This window comes from Macrotis lagotis, chromosome 1, assembly GCF_037893015.1.
Source record: "Macrotis lagotis isolate mMagLag1 chromosome 1, bilby.v1.9.chrom.fasta, whole genome shotgun sequence".
NCBI lineage: Eukaryota > Metazoa > Chordata > Mammalia > Peramelemorphia > Peramelidae > Macrotis > Macrotis lagotis.
In genome coordinates, this window is record NC_133658.1 from 327,293,172 (window position 1) to 327,319,553 (window position 26,382).

The 26,382-nt window shown below is 41.9% G+C and overlaps 1 protein-coding gene across 2 annotated transcripts in view; it reads left to right on the plus strand.

Annotated features, from left to right (window-relative positions):
• The window catches only part of NR5A1 (nuclear receptor subfamily 5 group A member 1), a 47,658-nt gene extending 21,954 nt beyond the window's left edge, over positions 1-25,704 (plus strand). For both annotated transcript variants that reach the window (XM_074211602.1, XM_074211603.1), the window contains 3 exons: positions 1,945-2,064; positions 6,587-6,734; positions 22,738-25,704. In XM_074211602.1, the coding sequence (XP_074067703.1) occupies positions 1,945-2,064; positions 6,587-6,734; positions 22,738-22,985 (516 nt within the window). In that variant the 3' untranslated portion in view covers positions 22,986-25,704. The remainder of the gene's footprint in view (positions 1-1,944; positions 2,065-6,586; positions 6,735-22,737) is intronic.
• The last annotated feature ends 678 nt before the right edge of the window (positions 25,705-26,382 follow it).

Sequence of the window (26,382 nt, forward strand, 5' to 3'; positions counted from 1 at the left end):
CAGGGATGTGTTGAAGCCAGATCAATCAGACTGAGTTGATTGTTAATTTTTTTGCATGAATATTGACACCTCAGAAGTTATCAAATGTTGACAAATCAGGCTTGATTTATGGTTTTGTTGATCCTCTGGGCTTAAGAAAGTGGTGGAGGAAATGTGAATAATGTAGTAGATTTAACTATAAGTCCTGCCTACCCTTCCTCTCCTACTCCAGTTGGTTGTTAAACATTTCTCAGCAAATCTGACTAGAGCTCATGTCTTTTGCCTCCCAGGCTAGTCATTTTTTCCATCTCTTACTGTGCTGATTGACTGAAGGTTCCATTTGTACATCTCTTAATTAATCATAGAGATGAGTCAAAATTGAAACAAGAAGGAGAGCTTGAAAGAGGCTTCCATTGCTGTCCAAGAAATTTGTAGGAATAAGTCAGTCACTCCAAGCAAAGTTCCACTGGATTAGGTTATAACTCTCCAGCCCTTTACATTAGACTGTGAGAGACAAGAGAACTGGGTTCAAGACTATCTGTGTTACCTTGGGAACTTGCCAGCTCTTTCTGGACCTCATTTTCCTCATCTTCAAAATAGGGATAATCATCCTTACACTGCCTTCCTCAGAAGGTTGCTGTGGAGAAGGCTTCTATTATTTATATAGCAGTACCTCTTGTTCTATCCTCAGAGCTAAAACCTTGTGTGGGAGATGAGGATTATTATCCTCATTTTATAAGGAAATTGAGATCCAGAGAGAAGGAAAGCAATTTATAGGCTTCATGGCAGAGTGGGAATTGAACCTGGGTTTTCTGCTTCCCATCCCTATACTCTTTTTTTCCTAAGCTAAGGAGGGCTGGGGCGGGGTAGAACAGAGCTATGGTTAGGAGGAGTAAGGTCTAAATTGGCTTTTGCCCACACTGATCTCTGGGGCAGGAGTTTGTATATGGTAGCTGTTCTGGGGCTTCCACATCCCTGGGTCACAGTGACCCCTTCCCCCTCTCCTGGCTCCGGGAGATCTTTCTTATCTCCCATCTAATTCTGCTCCAGCACTAATAACCCTGGGCATGGAGGCTCCCTCTCTATCTCTAGGGCTCTGGCTCCCAGGTCAGATCTCATGGTATCACCTCCTTAACCATGAACCTTCTGCTGGCCCAGCGTCCCCTGCTTTTTTTCTGTCCGATGTCCTGTTTGTTACAACTGGGCAGTTGAAGGGAAGGAAAAGGAGAAGGCTGAGAGAGAGTGAGGGAGTATACACGGTTCCCTCTCCTTAGTGCTTACCTCTGTCTCGGTTCAGCTTCTCCCTATGACAGCAGGTAGGTGGTCTGACAACCCATCCTGTTAGACTATATTAAGGACTTAACCATTCACAAACAATACATTTTTAATAGGAATCAATAAATTGGGATAATTGACTAGGATCTCTCGGGTTGGTACCTTTTGTCTAAGCCTTGGTTTTTTTCATCTGTAATGTGACAGATTTGAATATGATCATCTCCCAAAATGTCTTCCAACATTGATATCTTATGACACATATTCTTATGTTCTGAGGTCCCTTTCATCTCTAACATTTTATTTTCTGACTTTCTATTATTTTGAATTTTTCTGACACTAATATCCTATGTTCTCAAAGTTGCCTCACCCTGATATTTCATGCTCTGAAGTCCCTTCCAGTTCTAATAAACATTGTGTGTTATAAAGACTGTCCAAGGGGTGGGGATGAAGAGGAATCCCTGGGTCCAGGATGTTTGTGGGTCTAAGGGGCTAGAAGCCTGGAGGTTGAGAGGGAGACTTGAACCCAGGTCTTTGATTGCTGGTCTTCCTTCCTTCTACTACATTATAACCGCCACCCCAAAACATAACTATCCTGAAGGTCTCCCTTGAAGGTTCTCTGGACACAGAACTGGGAGAGCTCACAGCTTGTGGTCTGCTCAGCAGATGGGTGTCTCTGTGTCTCTGTGACAGGTGGCTGATCAGATGAAACTTCTGCAGAATTGCTGGAGTGAGCTGCTTGTCTTCGACCACATCTACAGACAGATCCAGCATGGGAAGGAGGGGAGCATTTTGCTGGTCACTGGCCAGGAGGTACATCTTCTTCTCCTTCCCCTTCCCTTCTCTAATCTTTCTTGCTCTCTCCCCGATCTTATTAGTACATTAGGGCCTGTCATTTCCAAAGATAGACATTCCAAACAGTTCTAAAGGATGGGATTCTGGGCAAGAATGAAGTTTACTTTCTGTTTTCTGTTCTACTCTAATGTTTGTTTTTGCTATTCCCCAAATAATTAAGGTTGTCTCTACCTTTGCCTTTCTCCCTTAGCTCTCAAAGTCAGAGGTCGGGTTTCTCAAGAGAATTTTAATAGGATATTTAATAATAATACTAATATATTTCTTTTTTCCAAAGCACTACACAAAGTATTTGTGTGGGCTGTACAGGAATTACTAGCTTCATTTTACAGATGCAGAAACTAAGACATGAGAAGGGAAGTGACTTGCTCAAGGTCCTGCAGCTGGTTATTTATCGATGAATTGAGAAATGGAACCCAAGTCTGTTGACTTCAAGCCTAGGGCTTTTCCCACACCACTAAATATAAGAACACAAAAATGGCCAAATGGCAATATCACCACAGATCACACACATATAATATTATAATATGGACCTGGAAGAGCTTGAAGGGATCTTTGAGGATATCTAATCCAATCTCTATTCCTCAAATGAATCCCTTCAGTGTCATGGCCCTGAATTTGTCAGGGTCGCTATTGGAACAATCCAGAGAAAGAGTTGTATATTAAAAGGGAAGCTGGGGTCATCTCTCACCAATCCCCTACTCTCTCCTCATTTAAAACCTTACATGTGACAGTCTCTGAGATGGTATATTGCTTGACCTTCTCCAAAGTCATTTATCTCCCAAGTTAGGGACTTGATTTGGAAAAAAATGAGAAAGAAACATGTGTGCATGGTGTGTGTGTATGTGTGTGTGTGTGTGTGTCTGTTTGTCTGTCTGTCTATCTCTGTGTGTACTGAATTATAGCATAATAGGGCATTTAGATAAATCAGATAATAGAGTGCTGGACCTAGAGTCAGAAAGACCTGAGTTCAAATATGACCTCAGGCATTTAATAACTGTGAACCTGAGTAAGTCACATTTCCTATTTGCCTTAATTTATTGGAGGAAAAAAAATGACAAACCATTCCAGAATCTTTGACAAGAAAACACCATAGACAGTATTGGCATGCTATGATCCAAGGAGTCACAAAGAGTTGGACACAACTGAACAACAACAAATTACAGATTTAGAACTGGAATAGTGGGTCTTAAAGTCCATCTAGTACAATCCCCTGGGACCCAGAGAGGGAAGTGATTTCTCTAAGGTCATACAGAGGGAAATAAATTAATGAACCGAAATTTGAACCCAGGGCAGCTTGACTCCAAATCCAATGTGCTTTCCAGTGTGTACCTGAGAATATTTGTGGTATTGCGAGTTTGCATATGTGACTGCAGTCTATGTGAATGCAAGTAAGTCAGTCTATATGGATCACACACACACACACACACACACACACACACACACACACACACACACACATATATATAAAATGTCTATGGGTTATGATTGTAAATATGTGTATGTGATTCATGTGATATACTGCTTGTGTGAAGGAAAGTATACCATTGCAGAGGTGTGTGAGTGTGAGTCTGTGTGTGTGAATATATGCAGGTGTTTGTATGTGTGTCTGTGTGAATCTATATGCTTGTGTGTGTGTGTGTGTGTGTGTGTGTGTGTGTGTGTGTATGTGTGTGTAAATGAGCACCCGAGAGCCTTCTTGTAGCCATGTGTTGGAAGGAGTAGATTGCTGCAGGCTTGTTCCTGCCTGCCGCCCGCTGCCCGCCGCCCGCCGCCCGCCGCCCGCCGCCTGCCTGACCCTGCTCAGGGAGCTGAGTCTGAGCCCAGTTCCCATTCACCAGGTACAATGATTCACAAACAACAGCAAACGGCGGCTCAGGGCTCTTTGTGACTGGAGGGTCCTTCAGAAGCTGGCGGTGTCAGCTCTGGGTGCAGCCACTGATGCTTTGGCTCCTGTCTGCCTCCAAGACCTGGGTTATGATGGAGAAGGAAGATGGTATAGGAGGGGAGAAGACCTCAGAACCCTGGGGCTGTCAACAGCTTACCCTGGCTGCTCTGGACCTCAATTTCCTTATCTCTAAAATAAAAGGGCTAGATTAGATTTGTAGTTTTCAAACTTTGTGGTCTCACAACCCCCTTAGACTCTTAAAAACCATGAGGACTACCTTTGCACCAAATGGCTTTTGTTTATATGAGATAACATATATTTATTATAGTAGAATGAAGATTTGTATTATTGTTGTTAATATTATTATGCAGTTTAGACCTTACAGGCTTTGGAGTCTCAGGGACTCCCCAGAGGTCACCAGATTGTACTTGGAGAATGATTGGATTCTAAGATTCCCATCCAACTTTTTGCCTAGTTCCTGTCTTTGCTCTGTAAGATTAAATTTAGACAGCTCTGGGTTATTCACTGTTGCTTCTTGTTACATCAGTTTCTTTCCTTCATATTTCTCTGAACTCAAGAAGATTATCCTAGAGACCAGTGTTCTAGTCCCAGTTTCATTATTGACTTGATGTGTGACCTAGAGGAAATCATTTCACATCTCAAGGCCCTCGTCTCCTCTGTAATATGTGATGGAAGTAGATAAGCTGATGCAAGGAAAGGTGGGATTGAGGGAGAGAAGATGCTAAGGTATTGACACTTCTTTGTTTCCTTTCCCACCTTAACATGGGCCCAGAGATGGAAGGCATTACCAGGATGCTAGGGACAAGGAGTTCAGAACCTAAGAATGACAAGGTTGCCTGCTGGGAGAAAGAGGATAGGGAGATGTAAAACTGGTCCTTGATAAAACTAGATAGACTAAAATAACCTTTTATAGTGGAAACACTGAGTACTGTACTGAGTCAGAAGACCAGGTCTGTCAGAGGACCAGGTTTGTCATTAACTCACTGTGTGACTCTGGGTAAGTCATTTCTCTACTCAGAAGCCCAGTTTGCATATCCGTAAATTGAGGATGTGGAACTAAATGATCTGTGGGGTCCTCTCTCACACTAATATTCTATATTCAGCTTTAATATTCTATGTTCCAAGACCTTCCCTTATATTTTAATGACTCCTAACAGCCTCTGTTTCTTCTATAGCCTAATGTTCTTTATTCTAAGGTCCTTTCTAGCTCAAACATTCTGCATTCTTTTAAAAATAGATTTTTATTGAGATCTTTTATCTCACATCATTTTCATTTCTGAATATCTATCCCTCCCCTTCTCTACTCTGTGAGCCTTCCCTTGTAACAAAGAAAAAGGAAGAAAGAAGGGAAAAAATAGTTCAGCCAAATTAACCTTCATATAACAGTCTGACAGTCCACACCCAGGATCAACTAGGCTGCAAAGAAAGGGGAGATGCATTTTCTCATCTCTTCTTCCAGGACAAGCTTGGATACTATAATTACATGGCATTGTTTTGTTTTGTTTTCATCAAACATTCTATATTCTAAGGGCCTTTTCATCTCTAACAGTAATGTTCTCAGGTCCTTTCAAGCCCTAACATTCTATTGTTTGGCATTCTATGTCTCAGTTCAAACATTGTGTTTCCAGATCTCTAGCATTTGTTGTTCTAGGGGGTCCCTTCCAGATTTTGGGGGAGGGACTCTGGATCATGATTAGATTGTAAGGGAATTCTGAATAAGGGAATGCCCTTTATCATTTCAGAAAAGTAGCCATTCAGTAACTGGAGAATGACTGGAGTCTAAGATTCCCCTCCAGCTTTAATATTTTGCCTCCTTCCTGAGAAGTGGTGATTCTCTGGTGCCCAGTCAAAATAGCTAATATGTAGCAGAGGTGAAACCCAAACCCAGATCTCTCTGATTCCAAGGCCAAGTTTCTATCCTTTATGTTCTGCTGCCTCTTGCCCTTCTCTCCCAGACCCAGGACCTAGAAAACTTTGGAGTGATTTCAAATGCAATTAGTCCATGGATAAATCTGAGCTACAAATTCTCTCTCCCTGCCTTCCTAACCTAAACCTGGGCAGGCTATATGATGCCATGCCCTGAGGCCTTAGGGAGGGGAAATGTGAGTGTGGAAAGGGGAGCTAAAACTGGAATTGGGTTGATGACTTTCTTCAAGTGACTGCCAGCAAAAGAGAATTAGACCCTCTTAAACAGGTATGGTGGTATCTGCTATTTAATATGCCTCTTCATATCACAAATCCATTTCACATGCTTATCATGGTTATCACCTCCCTGATGTTGTGATCTTCAAAATGAAGGACAACATTAGAGCCAGGAAAGACCTGAGAGAGGGTCTTCTTTTTATAGATGACGAACATCATCATTATTATTACTATCATCATCATCATCATCATCATCATCATCATCATCATCATCATCATCATTATCTCAAAGGAAGAACTGACCTACCCTTGTACTCCTAGTCACATCTCTGACTCTAATTTCGGAATCCCATCACAGTCCCTCCCTCTGATTTGGGTAAGAGGCCTGGGTGATTTCCTTCTGATCCTGAGTCCTGCTTCCTCTTATTACAGGTAGACTTAGCAACAGTGGCAGCCCAGGCAGGATCTCTTCTCCACAGCCTAGTACTTCGGGCCCAGGAGCTAGTACGGCAGCTGCATTCTCTACAGGTCGACAGGCAGGAATTTGTTTGCTTGAAGTTCCTCATCCTCTTCAGCCTTGGTGAGTGGACAGTTGGGTGGGAATGGATGGGACCAGGGTCCTGGGGGGTTTGGGCAAGGTGGGGTAGTGGAACAAGCATGGGGGTTAGGAGGCAGAAGACCTGGTTTCTAAGTGGAGGTCATTGTGACCTTGGATGAGTTAGTAACTTCTCTGGGCCTCAGTTTCTGCCTCTGTAAAAGGAAGGAATTGACCTCGATTATCTCTCAGGTCACTCCCACCTCTAAAATTCTATATTCTAAGATTTCTTCGAATTTGAACATTCTGGCTTTTTGTTCAAACCTTCTACATCCTTAAACTCCTTCTAGTGCTAAGATTCTCTCATCTAAAGTGCGTTCCAGCTTTAATATTTCATGTTTCTATGATACTGGAAAGCGAATCTTCCCTTTCTCCCTGCCCCCACATTCAGGGGTCATTGTTCACTGGGAGCCTCAGCCATTTGGTTTCTTCTGAAGGAGTTAGGCAGGCATCTATCATCCACTGTCAATCAACCCTTCACAATGAGGTCTAGTTGTTTATCTTATATCCACAGCAATTTAGCAAGAATACACAGATGGTCTCAGCACCAGGCCACTCTAAAGACATCTTTCTCTCACCTCCTCCATTCCCCACCATCCAAGTGTTTGGGGACTGGTCTGATACTTCGCATCATAAGCCTTGACTAGGGGCCCAATATAGTTCTGCCATATTTCAAAGTCCAGTGAACTAATATAATAACCATCTCCTGGTTGCAATTATTCTGGAAGGAGTTTGGGGATTTTGCAATGAATGTCATAATTAGAATTAGGCAGGGACATGCAATAATGCATTCATCCATTCCACAAACGTTAATTAAGTAACATTTTGCAATACCCAATATTCAGAGGTGGGGAAGATGAAACTAGAGACTTGATTCCTGTCTTCATGGAGTTCACCATTGAGTGAAAGAATAAGACATAAACACAGCTATCTCCAGTAAACAACATTAAATAAAACATTGAAGTGTTCTAAAACAGGGTGCTATGAACAGCTGGGGTGGGGACTGAAGCAGAGGAAGGCTTCTGGGCCAAGTTGGTTCTAATTGACTTTCAAAGATGGAGTAGGAAGTCATCTGGAGAAGAGGTGGAGAGAGGATGAGAGACCAAGATAGGGAACACATTGCTGCAGGCAAGCATAGGTTTTTGGAGAGTGGGAGTGTCTTGGAGATGACCTGTCCAGCTTAGCTCAAAGAAAAGGCTAGAAGCATGCGCTTTTGTGTGTTTGTGTGTGTGTGTGTGTGTGTGTGTGTTTCTGTGTGTGTGTTTCTGTGTCTGTGCGTCTGTGTGTATGGGGGGGAGAGGGGAGACAGAAGAGATTTGCTTTCTTAAATTGATAAATTCTGTTTTAATACAGCAGACACACGTAAACAAACACACCAACGAACCAAAAAGTGAGCTCACTGAAAAGCAAAACAACACAAAGGGGTGTTTATGAGTGATAGTAGAGCAACCTTACCCTTTTGTCATCTGCAGTTTGTTTAAAAAAAGATGCTGTGTGCTTTCAACTTTTCATGCCCAGGTGGCAACAACACCCAGTCACCTATTGTATTCAGAGGGAGTTTTGTTGCCATTTAATATTGTCTTTATTTACATAGTAGTCACATGTGAATGACTATTTTCCCCCTCCTCAGCTTTGCTCACTTCCCTTTGTATCACTTCATTCCAGTCTTCCCATATTTCTCTAAATTTTTATGTACCTTTCCCAGCCTTCCCTGTCCCCCTCCAGCCTGTTTTGTGGGAATCTGCCCTTATATTTTCTTTGGTATTGACTAGAGAATACTCAGTGAGAAATACTCACTACCAACACAGGTAACCTGCTTAATGTAGAGAATTAGACACTTGCAGGTAGGGAGTATAGATCTGAGTTCAAAGGCAGCCTCAGGCACTTAACAGTTATGTGATCCTCAGCCTCTGTTTCCCCATCTATAAATGAGGATAATAATAAAATCTACCTTATAGGTTTGTTAGAAGAATCAAATGAGTTAACATTTATGTACTTTGCAAACTTTAAAGAAGTATATAATGCTTATGTTTATTATTTTTTATTAGTGCCTAGGGTCACATATCTAATACACATTAGAAGCAGGATTCTACCCCAACTCTTCTTGATCATAAGATTTAGTGATATGCTATTATTTACCATTGCCCTAAGAACAATAATTCATTACATCAATACATCTCAATTTGTTCTGCCACTCCCCAGTTGTTGGGCATGTGGTTTGTTAGCAACTTTTCGCTGTTAAAATATTGTTATAAATATTTTTGTAATGACTAGTTTTTTCTTCTGGTTTGTAACCAGTATGAAGTGGTGGTATGATGGTGTGTGTGTGTGTGTGTGTGTGTGTGTGTGTGTGTGTGGGTGTGGCTGTTTGATTATGGGTGCAAACAATTAAGAATTATTAGAAAGGGTATTTATTATGTGAGATTGTTTATGATTGGAATTATTGGGTCTATTTATAATTAGCATGATTTGGGGAGTATATAGAGGGAGTGATTTGAATGTATTTACAATTGGGTGATGATAGGGGTGATCAAAGGGGAGTAAAGTATGTGTGTGTGGGGGGTTATTTGGGTCTTATATATAATGGTGGTGAAGGGGTTGTGTACGAATGGATGATTTAGAAAAGGTAAAGGTTATTTTCTAAGGATGAAAAATCTATGAGGAATGATGAGTTCTGTTCTTCCCAAAGAACTGCTTCTTAGTAACCCAGGTTGCTGAGTTGTGAGCAGGAATGAAGGTGCTAAGTGGTGATGGCTCTTGGAAATCATGGTGAATTTGGAATCACCAGAAGATGAAACTAGTTCTGTCTCTATGTGACCTTGAATAAGTCGTTTCTTTCCTCAATATTTGCATCCATAAGACGGTGATAATATTTCCTAATGCTACCTTGTCCATTGGTTTATTGTGAAGATCAAGTGAAGGAATGTCAGTGAAGATCATAAGTTCATAGATTTAGAGCCAGAAGGGAACTTCTAGGTTATCTAGTTCACAATTCTCATTTTACAGATAAGGAAGTAGGTATTTTCAAAATCATAGCAACAACAATGATTTACATTTATATATTTATTTTACAAAGTGCTATATAAGTGTGAGAGCATAGTATAGCAGAAAGAAGACTGAATTTCTAATTTGAGGATTTGAGTTGGAATCCCAGTTAAGCTGTTTACTAGTTGTTTGACCTTGAACTCCTCTTCCTTCCACCTCAGTTTCCTCATTTAGAAAATCGGGGATTTTGATTAGGTTTCTTCCTATTCTAAGTCATGTAATCTTAAATTATTATTGTACTTGACCCATGCCTGGGACTTCCCTAAATTTCAGAAATAAACCCTAATTACCAATTGGAATGGAATCCCTAGAAAGGACACAAAGATGAGGATGTGAGAGACTGCCTCCAGGGGAGAGGAGAGGGGGAGTACCTCCTTCGAAGATAATCTCCTTCTTCTCTCGGTTCAGGAAAGAACTATGGGGCATAAACTGGAGGAGGTCTTTGGGTCCTCTTGGGGATACAAATCTGCTCATCACCCTGGGTGCCACCCTCCTGGGCTCCTGGCCCAGCACTTTGGTGTTTCCATGATTAACTCCCTTCTGACCCAGACTAAATATCCCAGAATCACAGCAATAGAAAAGAAAGCTCCTCTTTGCCCCATCCCCCTAACTCAAATCCTTTCTGTCTCACCAATCTATTTCTCCCTTTCTCTGGGCTTATAGTTCTATATCCTGCTTCCCCCTCCCTACCAAAATTTTTGCCCAGACTGATCTGATAACATGTGTCGGCATTCCAGTCTATTCCTTCCATTCCCCCCAACTTAGCCCAGTCTCCATTTCTGTAACTAGCAACCATTCCTACAGCCCATTATAATTTATTATTGATAAAATTGTTGTCATTTCTATAGCACCTCAGGGTTAGGGGGGAAAATGTTCTCTTCTCCACAAACCATTTAGAACAATGATTATTATTCCCTTTTTATGAATAAGGAAACAGAGGTCCGGAATAGTAAAATTACATGACTAAGGTCACATGTCCTTGATTGTAGTAAGTGGGTATAATTGGATTTAACTTTCCACTACACTATATATGGATCAGCAGTAGGGCCTGGCCCAGATCAGTCTACTTACTATCCTTGAGGACTCAGCTATCCTCCTATTCCACATCTCCCTTTGTCCACTTTGGTTAAGTGTTTCAGGTCTGGTCAGTTTTCATTTTGGCTCTTAACACACTCCTCCAAGTTGGAACCTTAGAATATAGAATTTCCAAGTAGAAAGAGACCCTAGGACATAAGAAGTGAAAGAGGTCTTAGAATACAGATCTAAGAGATAGTTGGACTACTAGCCCCTGTAATTTTCAGAGGTTGATATCATCAACAGTTTAAGAGGTCCTAGATTATAAATTAGAAGAGGAAAGGCTACAGGTTCTGAGGTTGAGGGAAAGGAAAGAATTAGGACTAAAGAGTTAGTACTATAGAACTAAAAAGCTGGAAGGCATCTTTAACCAATTTATTTTACTAATGAGAAAAACCCAGATTGGTTAAGTCCAAGATCACAAAGACCCCAAGCATCAAAGTTTGGATTTGATCCTGGGACCTTTGATTCCAGAGTAGCAATCTACATTTTAGCTTTGCTGCCTCTCCTCCCTTTCCTGATATCCTAAGGGTAAGATATCCATCCATCCATCCATCCATCCATCCATCCATCCATCCATCCATCCATCCATCTATCCATCCATCCATCCACACATGTCTATATATATACTCACCTATACACACATTTATCATCTATATCTCCCATGACATTTCCCTTCATTTGATGACAAAGCCAGGACTAGAACCCAGATCTCCTGACTCCTAGCCCCAAACCTTTCTAGCATTCTGTAGTGTTGCACTCCATCTCTCCCAGTTACCCTTTCTTCTACCCATCCGAGTCTAGCAGATTTGGGAAGGGGTGTCTTCTAGCCCCCTAGCCCTTTCCTCTGTTCCCTCTGGGAAGCCTCTGGGCAGGCGGTTTTGGAGGTAGGTCAGGGGCTGAGCTAACTGGGGAGGATGAGCCCATAGCCAGAGCCCCTCGGGAAGGAGCCACCTCTCCCTGCCTTCCCCCTCCCCAACACCCCCGCAACAGCACAATTGCCGCTTGCCTTCCAGCACTGCACAAGGGACAGCCATTTGGTGTCTAAATAGATTTCTCTCCTGAGCAGGTAAAGAGGCTTAATTAAAATTAGGACCCCTCTTCTCAAAATAGCAATATTTATGGAGCCGGCCTAGGGTAGCTTTGTTCTACAGAAGGGCTTAATAGAAGCTTAATGGATTGACCTAACATTCGATTTCATGACTCACATTCAGGGAGCTCGGCGGCAGCAGGCGGGGACCGGGCGGCTTTCAGAGCGCACATTCCCTTAAGCGTTTGCAATTTATCAACAGCTTCTCGCCAACAAAAGGCATCTTGAATAGCAGGCCCACTTGAGGGTACACACATCATCCCAGAGGCTGGAGATGTGTGAGGGGGGCCATTGTGCCCGACAGCCTTTGCAACTGTTTCCCTGTCTCCCAATGGAGTGAGTCAATGTTATTTGGACAACATTCTTTATTCCTCAGAGGAATGAAAGGATTATTCAAATATTCAATTAAACAGTAAAAAAAAAAAAAGGTTTTTTTTTCCTTTTCCCCTGAGAACCTCAGTCGAGTTCATCCAGCAGAACTGCCTATTGTCAGCGGCTGCTGGAAGGGGGGGGGGGCTTGGGTTTGACATCTATCAATATAACTTCTTTCTCTGTTGCTGACACCCACTGTCACCCTATACAGATAAAGAGAGGTCCCCAAAGGCAGGAAGGGATTGTGGCAGATGCTCAGCTCCCCCCACCCTCCCTAGGCATGGTGGGGGGGGGGGGGTTAGAGGGAGAAATAGAGGAAAAAAGATGAATTGGATGGGGGGGTGATTCTGATCATTTGACCCTTTTGAGCCTAAAAAGCGGGGTTTTGGGGAAGGGTTAAAGGGGGCATTTCTAAGAAAGTGGGGCAACTGAAAAGAGGGTTGTTGACTGCCTGAAAGGTGAGAACACATCACCTTATTACTAATAAGTATGGTTATAGACAAGTCACTTTCCTGCTCCATGCCTCAGTTTCCTCATTTGTAAATGTGAGGTTTGGAGTCAATAGTCTCTAAGGTCCCTTCCAGTTCTAAATCTATGTTAATTTACATCTCTGGGCCTTGGTTTCTCCCACTATATAATGGGGATAGTGCAATCCATATCTCAAAGGGTTGTGAGGAAAGCATTATGGAAGTGGGGGCTATTATTAATATAGTCCTTCCAGGCAAAGGGGTGAATGGTATCCACCTCTTGTCCCCATTGACAGACCTTTTGATATATGTTGCTGTTATTTTTGTCTTATTTATATTCAGTGTTCTTCCAACTTTAACATTACATTTTCTGGAGGGCAGCTAGGTGGCATAGTGGATAAAGCACCAGCCTTGGAGTCAGGAGCACCTGGGTTCAAATCCAGTCTCAGACACTTAATAGTTATCTAGCTGTGTGGCCTTGGGCAACCCACTTGACCCCCATTTGCCTTGCAAAAATCCCCATTACATTTTCTAATGCCCTATCCAATTGTAATAGTCTATAATTTTTAAATCTAAGGTCACTTGCAGTTTCAGTATTCTATGTTCTCCTGTCCCTTCTAATTATAACATTGTATCCCAGTATTACTTCAGACTCTGATAGTGAAAGATTGTATGACTTTGCACAAGTTCTGAGTACCTGTGGTTGGATTGGAACTCAAGTTTTCTCAACCTCAGGCCCTGTGCTCTCTCCATTGCAGTGCCTAGCTACTTTAAGCAAGTCTCTCCCATCCTCTGGTCCTGAGATGGGCATATGAGGCATGGGAAAAATAAAACTGAAGTTAAATAGCTTGAGTTTGAATCTGGCCTCTGCTGTGACTCTTTGTGTAACCTTGAGCAAGCCACCTCTCTGGGTCTTTGATATTTTCTATGTAAAATGAAGCTCTGATATTTGACAACTGAGTCACCATGTTTCTCCTTTTGTCAAAGAGAGATTGATCATGCCTCGAAGAGTTGTGAGCAAAGTCCTTTGAAAACTTTCAAGTGTTATAGAAATGTTTGTTGTTTTCATAAAAGCGTCTGTCAATTTAGAGCAGGAAGGGATTTTGGAGATCAATTAACTCAACTTTCTCATTTTATAGATGAGGAAACTGAGGCATGGGAAAGGGAAGGAACTTGTCCAAAGCTAAACAAGTTGTAAATAGTAGAGTCAAAACTATTATTCCATAATATTTCTGTAATATCCAATTATTCACATAATTATATTAATTAATCATATTAATTATATTTATATTAAATAGCTCTAATAATTTTTATACCATAAAATTACTTATTACATTAATGCTTCAAAGCTTGATACTTCATCTGTGTGGATATGCCCTCTACCACCTCAGATTATGACCTCTTTGTAAGTTTGCCAGATGGTTCCAAGAGTTTTTCTGGCTATGAAATTTATGACGCTGGTGATCAACTTTGTAATGACCCTCTTCATTCCTTAACTGGACTGGTCATCTCACAGCAGACAAGCAACTTTTCACAAATTTCCAGTTGGGATCCTTCCAACTTTGTAGAACCTGCCAACCAATCAATCTAGAATCAATCAGACCCCTCCTAGCTGCCAGGCATGGGGCCTCCTAGGGTTGCCATGAGGGTCTAATAAAGAAATATTTGTAAAACACTTAAATTGTATGTCTGGCACATAATAGTTGCTTAATAAACGATTGTTTTCTTCCTTTCTTTCAAGGTCACTTGGTGAGGCCCAGAGGTGGCAGGTCTATTAGAGTTGGGGTGCCTCCCAGAAAGGCATCTTCCCTGATCTAGGGATCTTCCCCACTTCTTCTTTTTCTTTTATTATGTGATTTTTTTCTTTATTTTTCCCAACTTCATAGTTTTCATCATTCATGTTTTTGTAAATTTTTGAGTTCTGCATTTTTCTCTTTCCCTCCCTCCCCTCCCATTTTCCCCTTGATAACAAGTAATCTGATATAGGCTATACATGTATAACTATGTTAAACACATTTTCATATTAGTCATGTAGTGAAAGAAGAATCAGAACAAGAGGGGAAAAACAATGAGATGGAAAAACATAAAGCATAAAGCAAATTTTAAAAACTGAAAATGGTATGCTTCAGACTCCATAGTTCTTTCTCTGGATGTGGATATTTTCCATCACAAGATTTTTAGAATTGTTTTTGCATTATACTACTAAAGAAGAGTTAAGTCTATCATAGTTGATCATCACACAGTGTTGCTGTTAATGGCTCTTCTTATTTTAGTCAGCCTCAGTTCTTACAAGTCTTTTCTATAGTTTTTCTGAAGTCAGTCAGTTCATGATTTCTTACAGAACAATTGTAGTCCTTCACATTCACATTCACCACAACTTTATCATCCATTCCCCCAGTGATGGGCATCTCCTTTATTTCCAAGTTTTTGCCACTGCAAAAAGAGCTGTTATAGATATTTTTGAGGTTGTGGGGCTTTCCCTCCTTTTTAATAATCTCTTTGGGATATAGATCAAGTAGTGATATTACTGGATCAAAGGGTATGAACAGTTTTATTGCCCTTTGGTCATAATTCCAAATTGTTCTCCAGAATAGGTGGATTAGTTCACAACTCCACTTAACAGTGCATTCCTGTCCCAGTTTTCTCATGTCCCCTACTATATTAATCATTGTCCTTTATTGTCATATTGGTTGATCTAATAGGTATGGCCTGGTACCTCAGAGTTTTAATTTGCATTTCCTAATCAATGATTTAGAGCATTTTTTCATTATTACTATAGGTCACTTGAATTTCTTTTTTCTTTCTTTCTTTCTTTTTTTTTTTTAGGATTTTGCAAGGCAATGGGGTTAAGTGGCTTGCCCAAGGCCACACAGCTGGGTAATTATTAAATGTCTGAGGCTGGATTTGAACTCAGGTACTACTGACTCTAGGGCCAGTGCTCTATCCACTGCACCACCTAGCCTCCCCCACTTTAATTTCTTAAGGAGATTTACTGTTTCCTGAGGCAAGCAGGAGTAATAAAGCCCTGAGAGATGAAATGAGGAGGCAAATTAAATAGTCATTGCCCACAAGGAGTTTACACTCCTTCATTGAAGAAACATATACATAGAAAAATGCATAAAAATAAACAAAAATTTAATTTTGTAGGGAGAAGACTTTAGGCCCTTGGGGGATCAGGAGAAGTTCTCTTACCAGGAAGTGGGTTTGAGGGAGCAACTAAGTGGCTCAGTGGATAGAACATCTGCCCTGGAGTCAGGAGGACCTGAATTCAAATCCGGCCTCAGACACTTAATAATTCCCCAGCTGTGTGACCTTGGACAAGTCACTTAACCCCATTGTCTTAAATAAAAAAATAAGAGAGGGAAGTGGGTTTGAATTAAACTTTGAAAGAAACTAGAGACTAAGAATCAGAAATGAAGAGAGAATGCATTCTAAATATGGAGGTAGGAAATGGAATGCTGTGCATGAGATACAGTAAGGCTAGTTGGACTGAATTGTAGAGTATATGAAAGTGATATAGTCAAGTGTACTGTTTGGAAAGAAAGTTTGAGGCCTAAACATAGGAGTTTATATTTGATCCTAGAGGTAACAGGAAGTAGTTGGAGTTTAATGAGCAGGTGAGTGATCTAAGAGACTTGTGTTTTAGGGAACTCACTTTGGGAGCTCTGTGTGGAACAAATTGGAGCAGGTAGAACAATTAAGAAACTATTACAACAGTTAGAAAATGGGTGCTTGGGAGCTTGAACTAGGGTAGTGACTGGGGGGCGGTAGTACAAAGTAAAGTTGGGTATAGGAATTGCCCTCTCAGAGTTTCTACTCTGCTAGTAGGATCTTCAAAAACCCAGGTCACCGCCACACCACAGTGAGACTGCTGAGGAGGTCTATGGGAGAGGAGCAGGAGGTCCTTTCTGTTTTAAATACCCTCTTTCCCTGCAAGTGGACCTTTGTGCTAAAGCCAGAATAGTCAACAGGAAGATAAAGAAGAAGAGGTAGAGAAAAGGAGGAGGAGGAGGAGGAGGAGGAGGAGGAGGAGGAGGAGGAGGAGGAGGAGGAGGAAGAAGAAGAAGAAGAAGAAGAAGAAGAAGAAGAAGAAGAAGAAGAAGAAGAAGAAGAAGAAGAAGAAGAAAAGAGGAGAATGAGGAGGAGGAAGGTCAGGAAAAGAGGAGGAGGAGAAAGAAGCTGAGGAGAGAAAGAAAATGAGGAGGAAGAAGTGGAGAGGAGAATGAAGAGAAGGGAGAAGAGGAAAAGAGAAAAGCAGGAGAGGAAAATGAGAAGGAGGAGGAGAAAAGGAAGATAGAGAAGAAATAAAAGAGAGGAAGAAGAGGAGGAAGAAGAGGGGAGGAAGAGGAGAGGAGGAGAGCCCCAGAAAGCTCAGACAGTAAAAAAAAATCACACTTTTGATCTAAAACGTCCAAGTTTCAAGCTCATTTTTGTGTGGAAGTCTCTTCCTTTGATGCCATATGTTAAAGAAGAAGAAAGAAAATTGGATTTGAAACCCAAAGTCACCCAGTAGGTCACATATCACATCTCTTGACTCTGAGGTCAGTTAGCCATCCAACTAACCCACCTGAGTAAAATCTCCATTTTGCTATCTTACTGCAGAGAGAATTGTGGTCATTCACCCTTTTAAGTAGCAAGTGACCAAAACTTGGACCCATGTATGTTGATCCTAGGTCAACTTCTTAGGGCCAGGGAAAAAGGGTGACATTTGGCTTCTGAAATATAGAAGAAGCAATTGAAATTCTATTTGACTACTTAGCAGTTTTATTCTGGCACATAAGTTAAATTGAGCTACTTAGGAATTTTATTTTATCATATAAGGTAAATTGAACTTCACCAAGACCATCTAATACATGGAATGTTGGGGTGGACTGGGAGAGATTTGAAAACAATAGTCCCGTGTCAAGGATGAGGTCTTGTGGGAAGGATCTGGATTCAAGTCCTGATTCCTCCATTTACTGGCTATGTGAATACTAGCAAATCCTTTCAGATCTTTGAGCCTGTGTTGCTAAAGACAGAGAGTTGTCTTTGCCTTACTACCTCATCAGGGGATGTCTGTGAAACTTTTTGGGCAATATAAATGTACTATTACTAATGACTTGCTAAACTATACATATATACATTCTTCCACTGATATCCACCTTCAATGTCTCATGGTGGTCCAGAGATGACTGAATTCTCTGCTAGCAGAAGATGAGCCTGGGCAGGTTCTGGCAGGTGGAGAAGACTTCATGTCTATTGGTAATGTGCTGGGTACCTGTTGTCTGAGGACCAGCTTTGACAAGGACAGAGAGTTGGATAGGTGAAGGTTTATTTTATCCAGTGAAGCTCATGAAGTTTCCCTACTAAGGTCCTGGAGGTTGAAGCCCACAGGTGAATGAGATGCATAGAAGTATCACTCTAGAGTTGGAGGGATCTCAGATGCCATTGTGATTCCAGCTCCATCATTTTAGAGTGAGGAAACTGACTTGGTGATATTAAGTGATTGGCCCAAGATCACACAGGTGGTAAGTAGCAGACCCAGGATGCAAACTCAGGTCCTGTGACTCTAGTTCAGAGCTTCAAGTTCATTGCTACCTCCCTAATCTCCTCATTTTACTAATGGGGGTCTTTAGCACAGAATCGGGATTGATTTGTCCAAGATCATGAAGTATTTAGAAGAACTTAGGTCTTCATGCTTATTCTCATGTTCTTTTCATGATATCTCACCTCCATGATTTATGTGTGTGTATATATATATGTTTGTATATACACAGATATATATATATATATACATATATATGAATATTTATTTCCCTTTTATGGAGAATTCTGAAATCCACAAATTCCATTCCTTATATTTATCTTTTTGTTATTGTTGTTCAAACTTTTTAAATTGTGTTGAATTCTTCATGGTTCCATTTGGGTATTTTTGGGCAGATGGTTTGCCATTTCCTTTTCCAACTCATTACGTAGATGAGGAAACTGAGAAAGAGAGTAAAGTGATTTGCCTAGGTCATCCAACTAGTAAGTATCTGAGGCTAGACTTGAACTCAGGAAGATGAGTCTTCCTGACTTCAACTTGATACTTTATCCATTACCATCTAGCTGCCCTTACACTTAATTTAGGTTGTATAGTTAGTGTTAGAATAGGACTTCAGACTTAGAGATCTCTCGACTCATGTCTCATCATTTTACAGTTAAGAAAGCTGAAGATGCAAGAGGTTAAGTGCCCAATTTTATTTTTTATTTTTTAAAATTTTATTACTAAATCTTAGGTGAGGCTAATATTTATGTTTTAGTTTAATTTTAACTTAATGACAAAATCATAAGCAATTTCTTAATCTTGAGCTATGGTTAATGCTGTGAGAGCCTCCTTTTTCGCTTGGTTGTTGTCGGACTCCAGTGCTGAACTAGACTGTGTGTGTGTGTGTGTGTGTGTGTGTATGGGGAGTGAGTAGGGTGATACAGGGATCAGCATCTGGGGGCACCTTAGCCTCCAGTTGCTCTGGCTCAAATTTCCCTAAAAGCTGTTATGGACAACAAGGGCCTTAGGCAGGTGCTGTGGGCGGGCAGGAGGATCAGGGTTTCCATGATCATTGAGCTCTCTGGGCCTCTTTTAGCGCATCTGAGTGTTAGAAGGATTAGAGTTAGGGCTTTTCATGAGACACAGAAACCAGACAGATTTCACCTGAGAGGCTCAGGCTCCACCCGGTCTCCTTTTCCCTACTCCCCTAGACCTCAGGTTTACCAGGAGGGATGTAAATATACAGGCAGAGGTGAAAATTCATCCAATCTAGAGTTAGAAAGACCTTTAAAACAGAATCTTAGAGCCGGAAGTAGTCTTAGAACATAGAATGGTAGCTATAAGTCATCTAGTTCAACTACCTTTTTTTTTTCCAGATGAGATTAAAACCCAGAATAGGCAAATGATTTGCCAAAACTCACATATGTAGTTAGTGTGAGGCTGGAATTGAAGTCCATTCCCTCTGACTATGCATCCATTGCTCTTTCCAGGTCATCATGGCACCTGGTAGTAGTGTACTAGGTAGAGACAGGGATTCAAATCCAGCCTTAGAAACTAATTGTCTGTCACTTAACTTCTGTTTGCTTCAGTTTCTTCTGGTAGCAATGACCCTTGCCTTGCAGGGTTGTTGGGAGGATTAAATAAGATAAAATTTGTAAAAAGATCTTAGCAGAGTGCCTGGCCAGAGTAAGCCCTTATTCCTTCCTTTCCTTCCCCCATCTGTTCTCCAATTTAATTAATTTCCTTCAGAAGACATTTTTAAAGTGTCTACTATGTGCAAGGGTCCTCCTACATTTGTTTTGGGGAATATAAAGAAAAGCAATAATATGGTCTTTGCCCTCAGGGAGCTTACAGTCTATTAAGAGAGATGCAACATGTGAACAAATAAATATGATATAAGGTAAAATAATGATGAATGAATGAAAACAAATTTATTCATCTTTTACTTTGTGCAAAGCACTGCTATGACACATTGAAGTTTCAGCTACAAGTCACATGGAAAGGTCCCATGGTGCTTAGGGTGTAGCCACAAAACAGATGGTTTCGGACTCATCTTCTTAAATGTCATTCCCACTGATAAGATCATATCTGCTTTGGATTTCTGCTGATTGAGTCAAGGTCTTGGGTGGTGAAGACTTTTTTCCCCCCTAGGTCTTCAGTAGCCAAGGGGCAGAGGCTGCCTAGACCTGGAAAGGCAGCTGTCAAAGGGTGGACTTACCCTTTAGTAGTTCTTGGTCAGTGGTTGGTGAGGGAGGGGATGGTGGGACTTTTCTTCACAGGGATTGTTCCCCTTGATTATAGCTGTGGGGGGCTAGCATGGAAGCAGAGCTGATAAGCTAAGCTTTTCCCAGGTCCTACTATTTTCAAGGTAGGATGGGAGCAAAAGAACAATCCAAAGTACTCTGAGTAAAATGTGAGGTGCAAGAGAGATCCTTTCAGCTGTGGGGTAGAAGGGAGGCAGGTCAGAGAAGGCTTCCTGGAGTAGGTAATAACTGCTGGATCTAGCAGGAAAAAATTTCCAACAGAAAGAGTTTGGAACTTTTGCTCAGAGAATGGAAGACTTAGGGGAACCAGAATCATTGTCTTCACAAAATGAAAGGGCTACTTATGGACTTGAGACAACAAGAAAAAAGAAAGGTCAAGTGACTGGGAGACAAAACTTAGTTTCCTAAGAATTAGAGCTTTCCAAAAGTGAAATGGTCTGCCTCCGGTCATGGTTGATAATCTTTACCTGTGGAGATCCTTAATCAAAAGTTGAATGACTGCCTGTCAGGGATAGTAAGATTTCATGTTTCTCCATCCCTTTTAAAGATTTACAAAATGCATTTTCTCACCACAACCCTGTGAGGGATGGAGGGCAAGTCCTGTGTCATTCTAGTTTTTCAGAAGAAAAAGCTAAGTAACTAAAAAGGGAAGCGATCAAGATGGAAGGATCTGGATTCCAACACAAGTCTTTAGATTTTGAATCCTATCGAATTGTGTACTCTCAGACCTCAGGGTTTAAGTATCTTGTCTGTACAATTCTTAGAGCAAGAAGGTGGTTCATCAGAACTTTATAATAATGGTAATGGAGGTAGGGGTGATGACCATGGAGAGGGGATGATGGTAATGGGCATAATGGGATTGCGATTTACAGTGATCTTAAAGAGATGCTGGAGATGATGGTGATGGGGATGCAAAGACTAACAATGGAGATGGAGGGATAAGCAGAACAGCCGATGCCCGAGGAGAATGATGGTGATTGACAATGCTGCTGCTGTCTCCTCCAATGCTATCTCCATTTTCCTGATGCACAGATTTGAGCTTACTGAGTCATAACTTTCTGTTGCCTATAGAATAAAGTCTATACTCATTAGTTGGGCATTCAAGGGACTTCATGATCTTTCCAATTTTAGTAAAAGAAACTCCATCCCATTGACTTTATATTTCCCCAGACAAGGCTACAATACCCCCTTTCAAACCCCGCATGTTCTCCTGCATTTGTGCCTTTCTTCCTTCTATCTTCCTGCCCCCCCCATGCCTGACATTCCATCCTTCTCCATCTATACCTGTTGAAACCCTACTCATTCCCAAAGATACAACTTAAATATCATCTTGTCCATGAAATTTTTCCTGATCTGACCAGTTAGAGTCCTTGACCTTGGAATGGAGAAAATGAGTTCAAAATCAGTCACAGACACTTACAATCTGTGTGACTCTGGGTGAGTCACTGAACCGCTTTTTGCCTCAGTTTCCTCATCTGTGAAATGGGGATAATAATAATAATAATAGTAATAATAATAATAATAATAATAGATAACCTCCCAGGGTTGTTTTGAGGATCAAATGAGATAATAATTGAAAAGGACTGAACACATAGAAAATGTTATAAATTGTAATTATCTTTCCCTCCTCAGATCTTGAAAAACATTTTTGTCTGTATCTTTTTGTTAGATATTATAAGGTCCATTTTAGTCATTCTATAGGGATAGGGATAAGTTGATTGATATTGGTATAAGTTGCTTCATATTGAGGAAATTCATTCTACTAATACAGTTACACTAGCACATTTTGTGTGTGTGTGTGTGTGTGTGTGTGTGTGTGTGTGTGTGTGAAGAGCCTTGAACCCAGGATTTCCTGACTCTGGGGAGTTAAACCACATTTAAAGAGGAGAAAACTAAGGCACAGAAAACAAAGATAAGTAATTTATCAAAACCAAACAAGTAGCAGAGAAAGGGATTTGAACCCAGGTCTTCTGTAACTGTATTGGTTTTTTCATTGTCATGTGCTGCCTAATGATGGGCAAAGACAGAGGCATGGCAGTAGGCTGATAGTCAGTGCCAGTGGTACTGATGGGGATGGGGTGAGGGTGGCCTGGCAGTAAGGATGAGGCCAGAGATGAGTGAAAGAGGCAGGGACTCTGGTCATACTGATGATGCTCCTGTCTCCCTGCAGATGTGAAGTTCCTGGAGAATCACAGCCTGGCCAAGGATGCCCAGGAGAAAGCCAATGCAGCCCTGCTGGAGTATACCATGTGCCATTACCCACACTGTGGTGACAAGTTCCGGCAGCTGCTCCTGCGCCTGGCTGAGGTGCGCTCTCTCAGCATGCAGGCCGAGGAGTACCTCTACCACAAGCACCTCGGTGGGGAGGTCCCCTGCAACAACCTGCTTATTGAGATGCTGCATGCCAAGCGGACTTGAGCCTCTGGCCTGGCCCTGCCCAGCCCCAGGGACTCTCTGAGGAGCCGGGATCTGGGCCATGGGGCAGGGGAGGGGTGGCCTTGGCCATATCTGGAGATGATTTATTTTATTATCACAAGCCTGGTGAGTCTTATTTCTTGGAACTGCTCCACCCCTGCCCTCCCAGGGGCATGCTCCCTGGCCAGTGTTTGGGAAAGTGGGGAGGGAGGGGATGGACCTGACCCTTGGTGTGTGTATGTGTATGATTATGGATGTGAACACATGTGCCCATGTGTGCCTACAGCTCCTGGGTCCCTGCTAAGCCAGAGTTTTTGCTGACCTGGCTGATGTCCTGGGAGATCAAATCTTGGCTTTGCTACTTGCTACCTGTGTGACTTTGGACAAGTCATTTCCCCTCCCTAGGCCTCAGTTTCCTTTTCTGTAAAATGAAGTGGTTGGACTAGATGATCTTTAAGACCCCTTCCCACTCTAAATTCTAGGATTCTATGGTAATTACCTAGGAGAAGTTAATATACTAGAAAGAGCTCTGACTGGGAATTCAGGAGACCTGAGTTTTAGTCCTGGCCCTAATGCTAACTCACTGTGTGGCCTTGAGCAACTCAATTTCCCTCTCTGTGCCTCAGTTTCCACCTCTGTAAAATGAAGAAGAGATGTTGGGTAAGATGATCAATAAGGTCCTTTCTAGCCCTATCATTTTCTTCTTCTATAGAGCTGCTTCACCAATGACTAGGTGGCTAAGCTAACTGACTGCCAACTACTAGCCCTGAGCTCTTAGGAGAGGGGTGGTGTATTTTTTCCTATACCATCCTGATCTTTGTGCTGAGAGACTGAAGCACAGGATTGGGTCAGAGGAGAGGAGATGCAACTCCACATAAAGGCCCTTTATTCTTAATCTTACCCTCCTCATGGAACAGATATGGACTCTATGATATATACCCCAGACACAGGGAGAAGATGGAGAGAGGAAAAGAGGAGGTAGAGCATCTTCCCAGTGAAAGGACAGGGAGGAAAATCCACAGTACCAGCTCATTGTGCATTTGTCCAATTTCTTCATGAACCCTTAAAAGAACATAGAATGAGTAGAGGTAAGGTAGGGATCAGCCCCCTATTTCAAAGATATTGTAATTTTAGCAATAAAAGAGTGGGTTATACTGGGCAGAGGCTCATAAGAAACAGAGGGAACCTGGAGACTGACTGCAAAAGGAAGCCCCCCCCCAACTTTCCCTAGAGGAAAAAATGGTTACAATTCACATTCCATCTTTCATTTGGCATATTCAGACTGGGATTATTTGTAAGGTTACAGAAAAATGTCTGCTCTCTTCAGTCATTTCTATCACTCCTTGGAAGGAAGATGGAGCTCTCTGTGGAAGATCTTTTGGGACAATCCTAGGATTTGTAGAGAAGGAAGGGAAAGGGTTTGGGATTGGCACCTATTGCCAGCTCCTCAATGCTGTTACATTCCTATCACCAAAACCCTTCATTCTTCTCTAGCCTTATTATGGAATTGGGCCATTTTCCCTGAAGTTCTTTTAGTGACAAGAATTTCATTTCTCTTGGCCTCAAGAGGACAGAATTAGGAGCAGTGGGTAGAAATTGCAGATTGATAGATTTAGGATCTACTTAAGAAATGACATCCTTCCTTCTAGAGCTGTCTGCATATCAAATGGATTCCCCACCACTGGAGGGCTTCACAAAGTGTGAGTGACCAACTTGTTGGAGACATTGTGGGGAGGATTCATATTCAGGAATGGGTGAGAGAGAGAGGAGTCCTCTGGCCAGATGACCTCGGAGATAATTGCTAGCTTAGAAATTCCATGATTCAGGATGGCTAGTATCTCTTGCCCACTCTTATTCCTCAAGGGAACTCTAGACCTTTAAGGGTGGTTTGGACCATAGGATGGTTTGAAGGATGACTATGTATGTATGGGGGGTGAAGTGAAAGAAATCTTGAGTTGGTGAGATCCTGGTCACTGTGGAGAGACACTGGTCCATTGGGGAGGCCAGAGGGCAGTCCCTCCTCTCTTTCTCTTGGAAGAAAATAGATTGCCAAGGATTCTGTTTGCAGCCTGCACCTGTTCAATTTTGGTGAACTAGGGGAGGCAAAAGCTGTTTTGAGGGGTTGGGCAATGGGAACTCTAGCATCTTCAATCATAATGCTTTGGCATCCAAAATGGGTTGCTCATTTGCCTAGTATTGGTCCATCAGTCCTTTCCCTCCCGGGATCTTTACTGTCTTAGATACAGGTCCCATCCCAAAGTCTCCTTCACCTCTTCTACATTGTGTTATCAGTGGCCCAGAGCTCACTCCAGTTCCCTGGCATGCACACCCTCCCCCCTTTCATCAGCCTAACTCACAAGGTTGGGTTGCAATCTAGGGTGGGGTGGGAGCAAGAGACTCTCAGAACAAGACAGTGCATGAATTGATGAACCAGGGCCTTTTCCCCTAGAGCCTTCCTTTTTGCCATTTGTCCAAACCTGGTGATCCTTGGCTCAAGAGCATGAGTGTTTTTCCCTCCCTTCTGTCAGTCTCTGTCTGTGATTCAATCCCCACTTTGAACTGGGCGGCCCATTGAAGAGTGGTGACCCGAGCGGATGGGAGACACACTCTGTGTCCTCTTTCTGGAAAACAAGAAGTGCCCTTAAGTGTCTCCCCCTACCCAATGGGAAGATCTTTACCCTTCTGCCCTCCTCCAATAAATTTTGCAATTGGTTTAAAAGTGTTTTTGCTTTTGTCTTTTGAAATGAAGTCCCAATATTGACTCTCTTTGGCTGAAGCTCTAAGGGAAAGTGGATGGTGATGGATAAGGCCAAGGGTAAAAACAGCAGAGACAGACATGTAGATTAGATTACCAGATCTCTTCCAAGGATGTGTGTGTGTGTGTGTGTGTGTGTGTGTGTGTGTGTGTGTGTTAGTGTGCATGTAAATGCATGAATGTGTATATGTGTTAGGGATAAGATAGAGGAAACCCAAAGAAATAAGGGAGAATAGGATTCCTGGTTTCCAAAAAAAGCAGATAGGATCACTGAGGAAGCACTCCTTTAAAGCATTATGTTAGTAGAAGCAGTGGGCACTGGGTTACTCATTGGATAGAGTGTAAGGTAGAAGAAAAGAAGACTCATCATTCTGAATTCAAATGTGATCTCAGATACTTATCCCTGTGCAAGTTAACTGTTTGCTTCAGTTTGCTCATCTTAAAACCGAGCAGCTGATGGATGAAATGACAAACCACTCCAGTATCTTTGCCAAGAAAACACTAAGTGGGATCACAAAGACTTAAATATGCCTGAAAATGAACATGGGCTCTATTCTGTCCCTTAGTATCAGATACCCTAGATTTTAGACATCCTTAGACATTATCTAAGTGATATCCCCTTCTTTGAGGTTTAGTTTCCTCGTC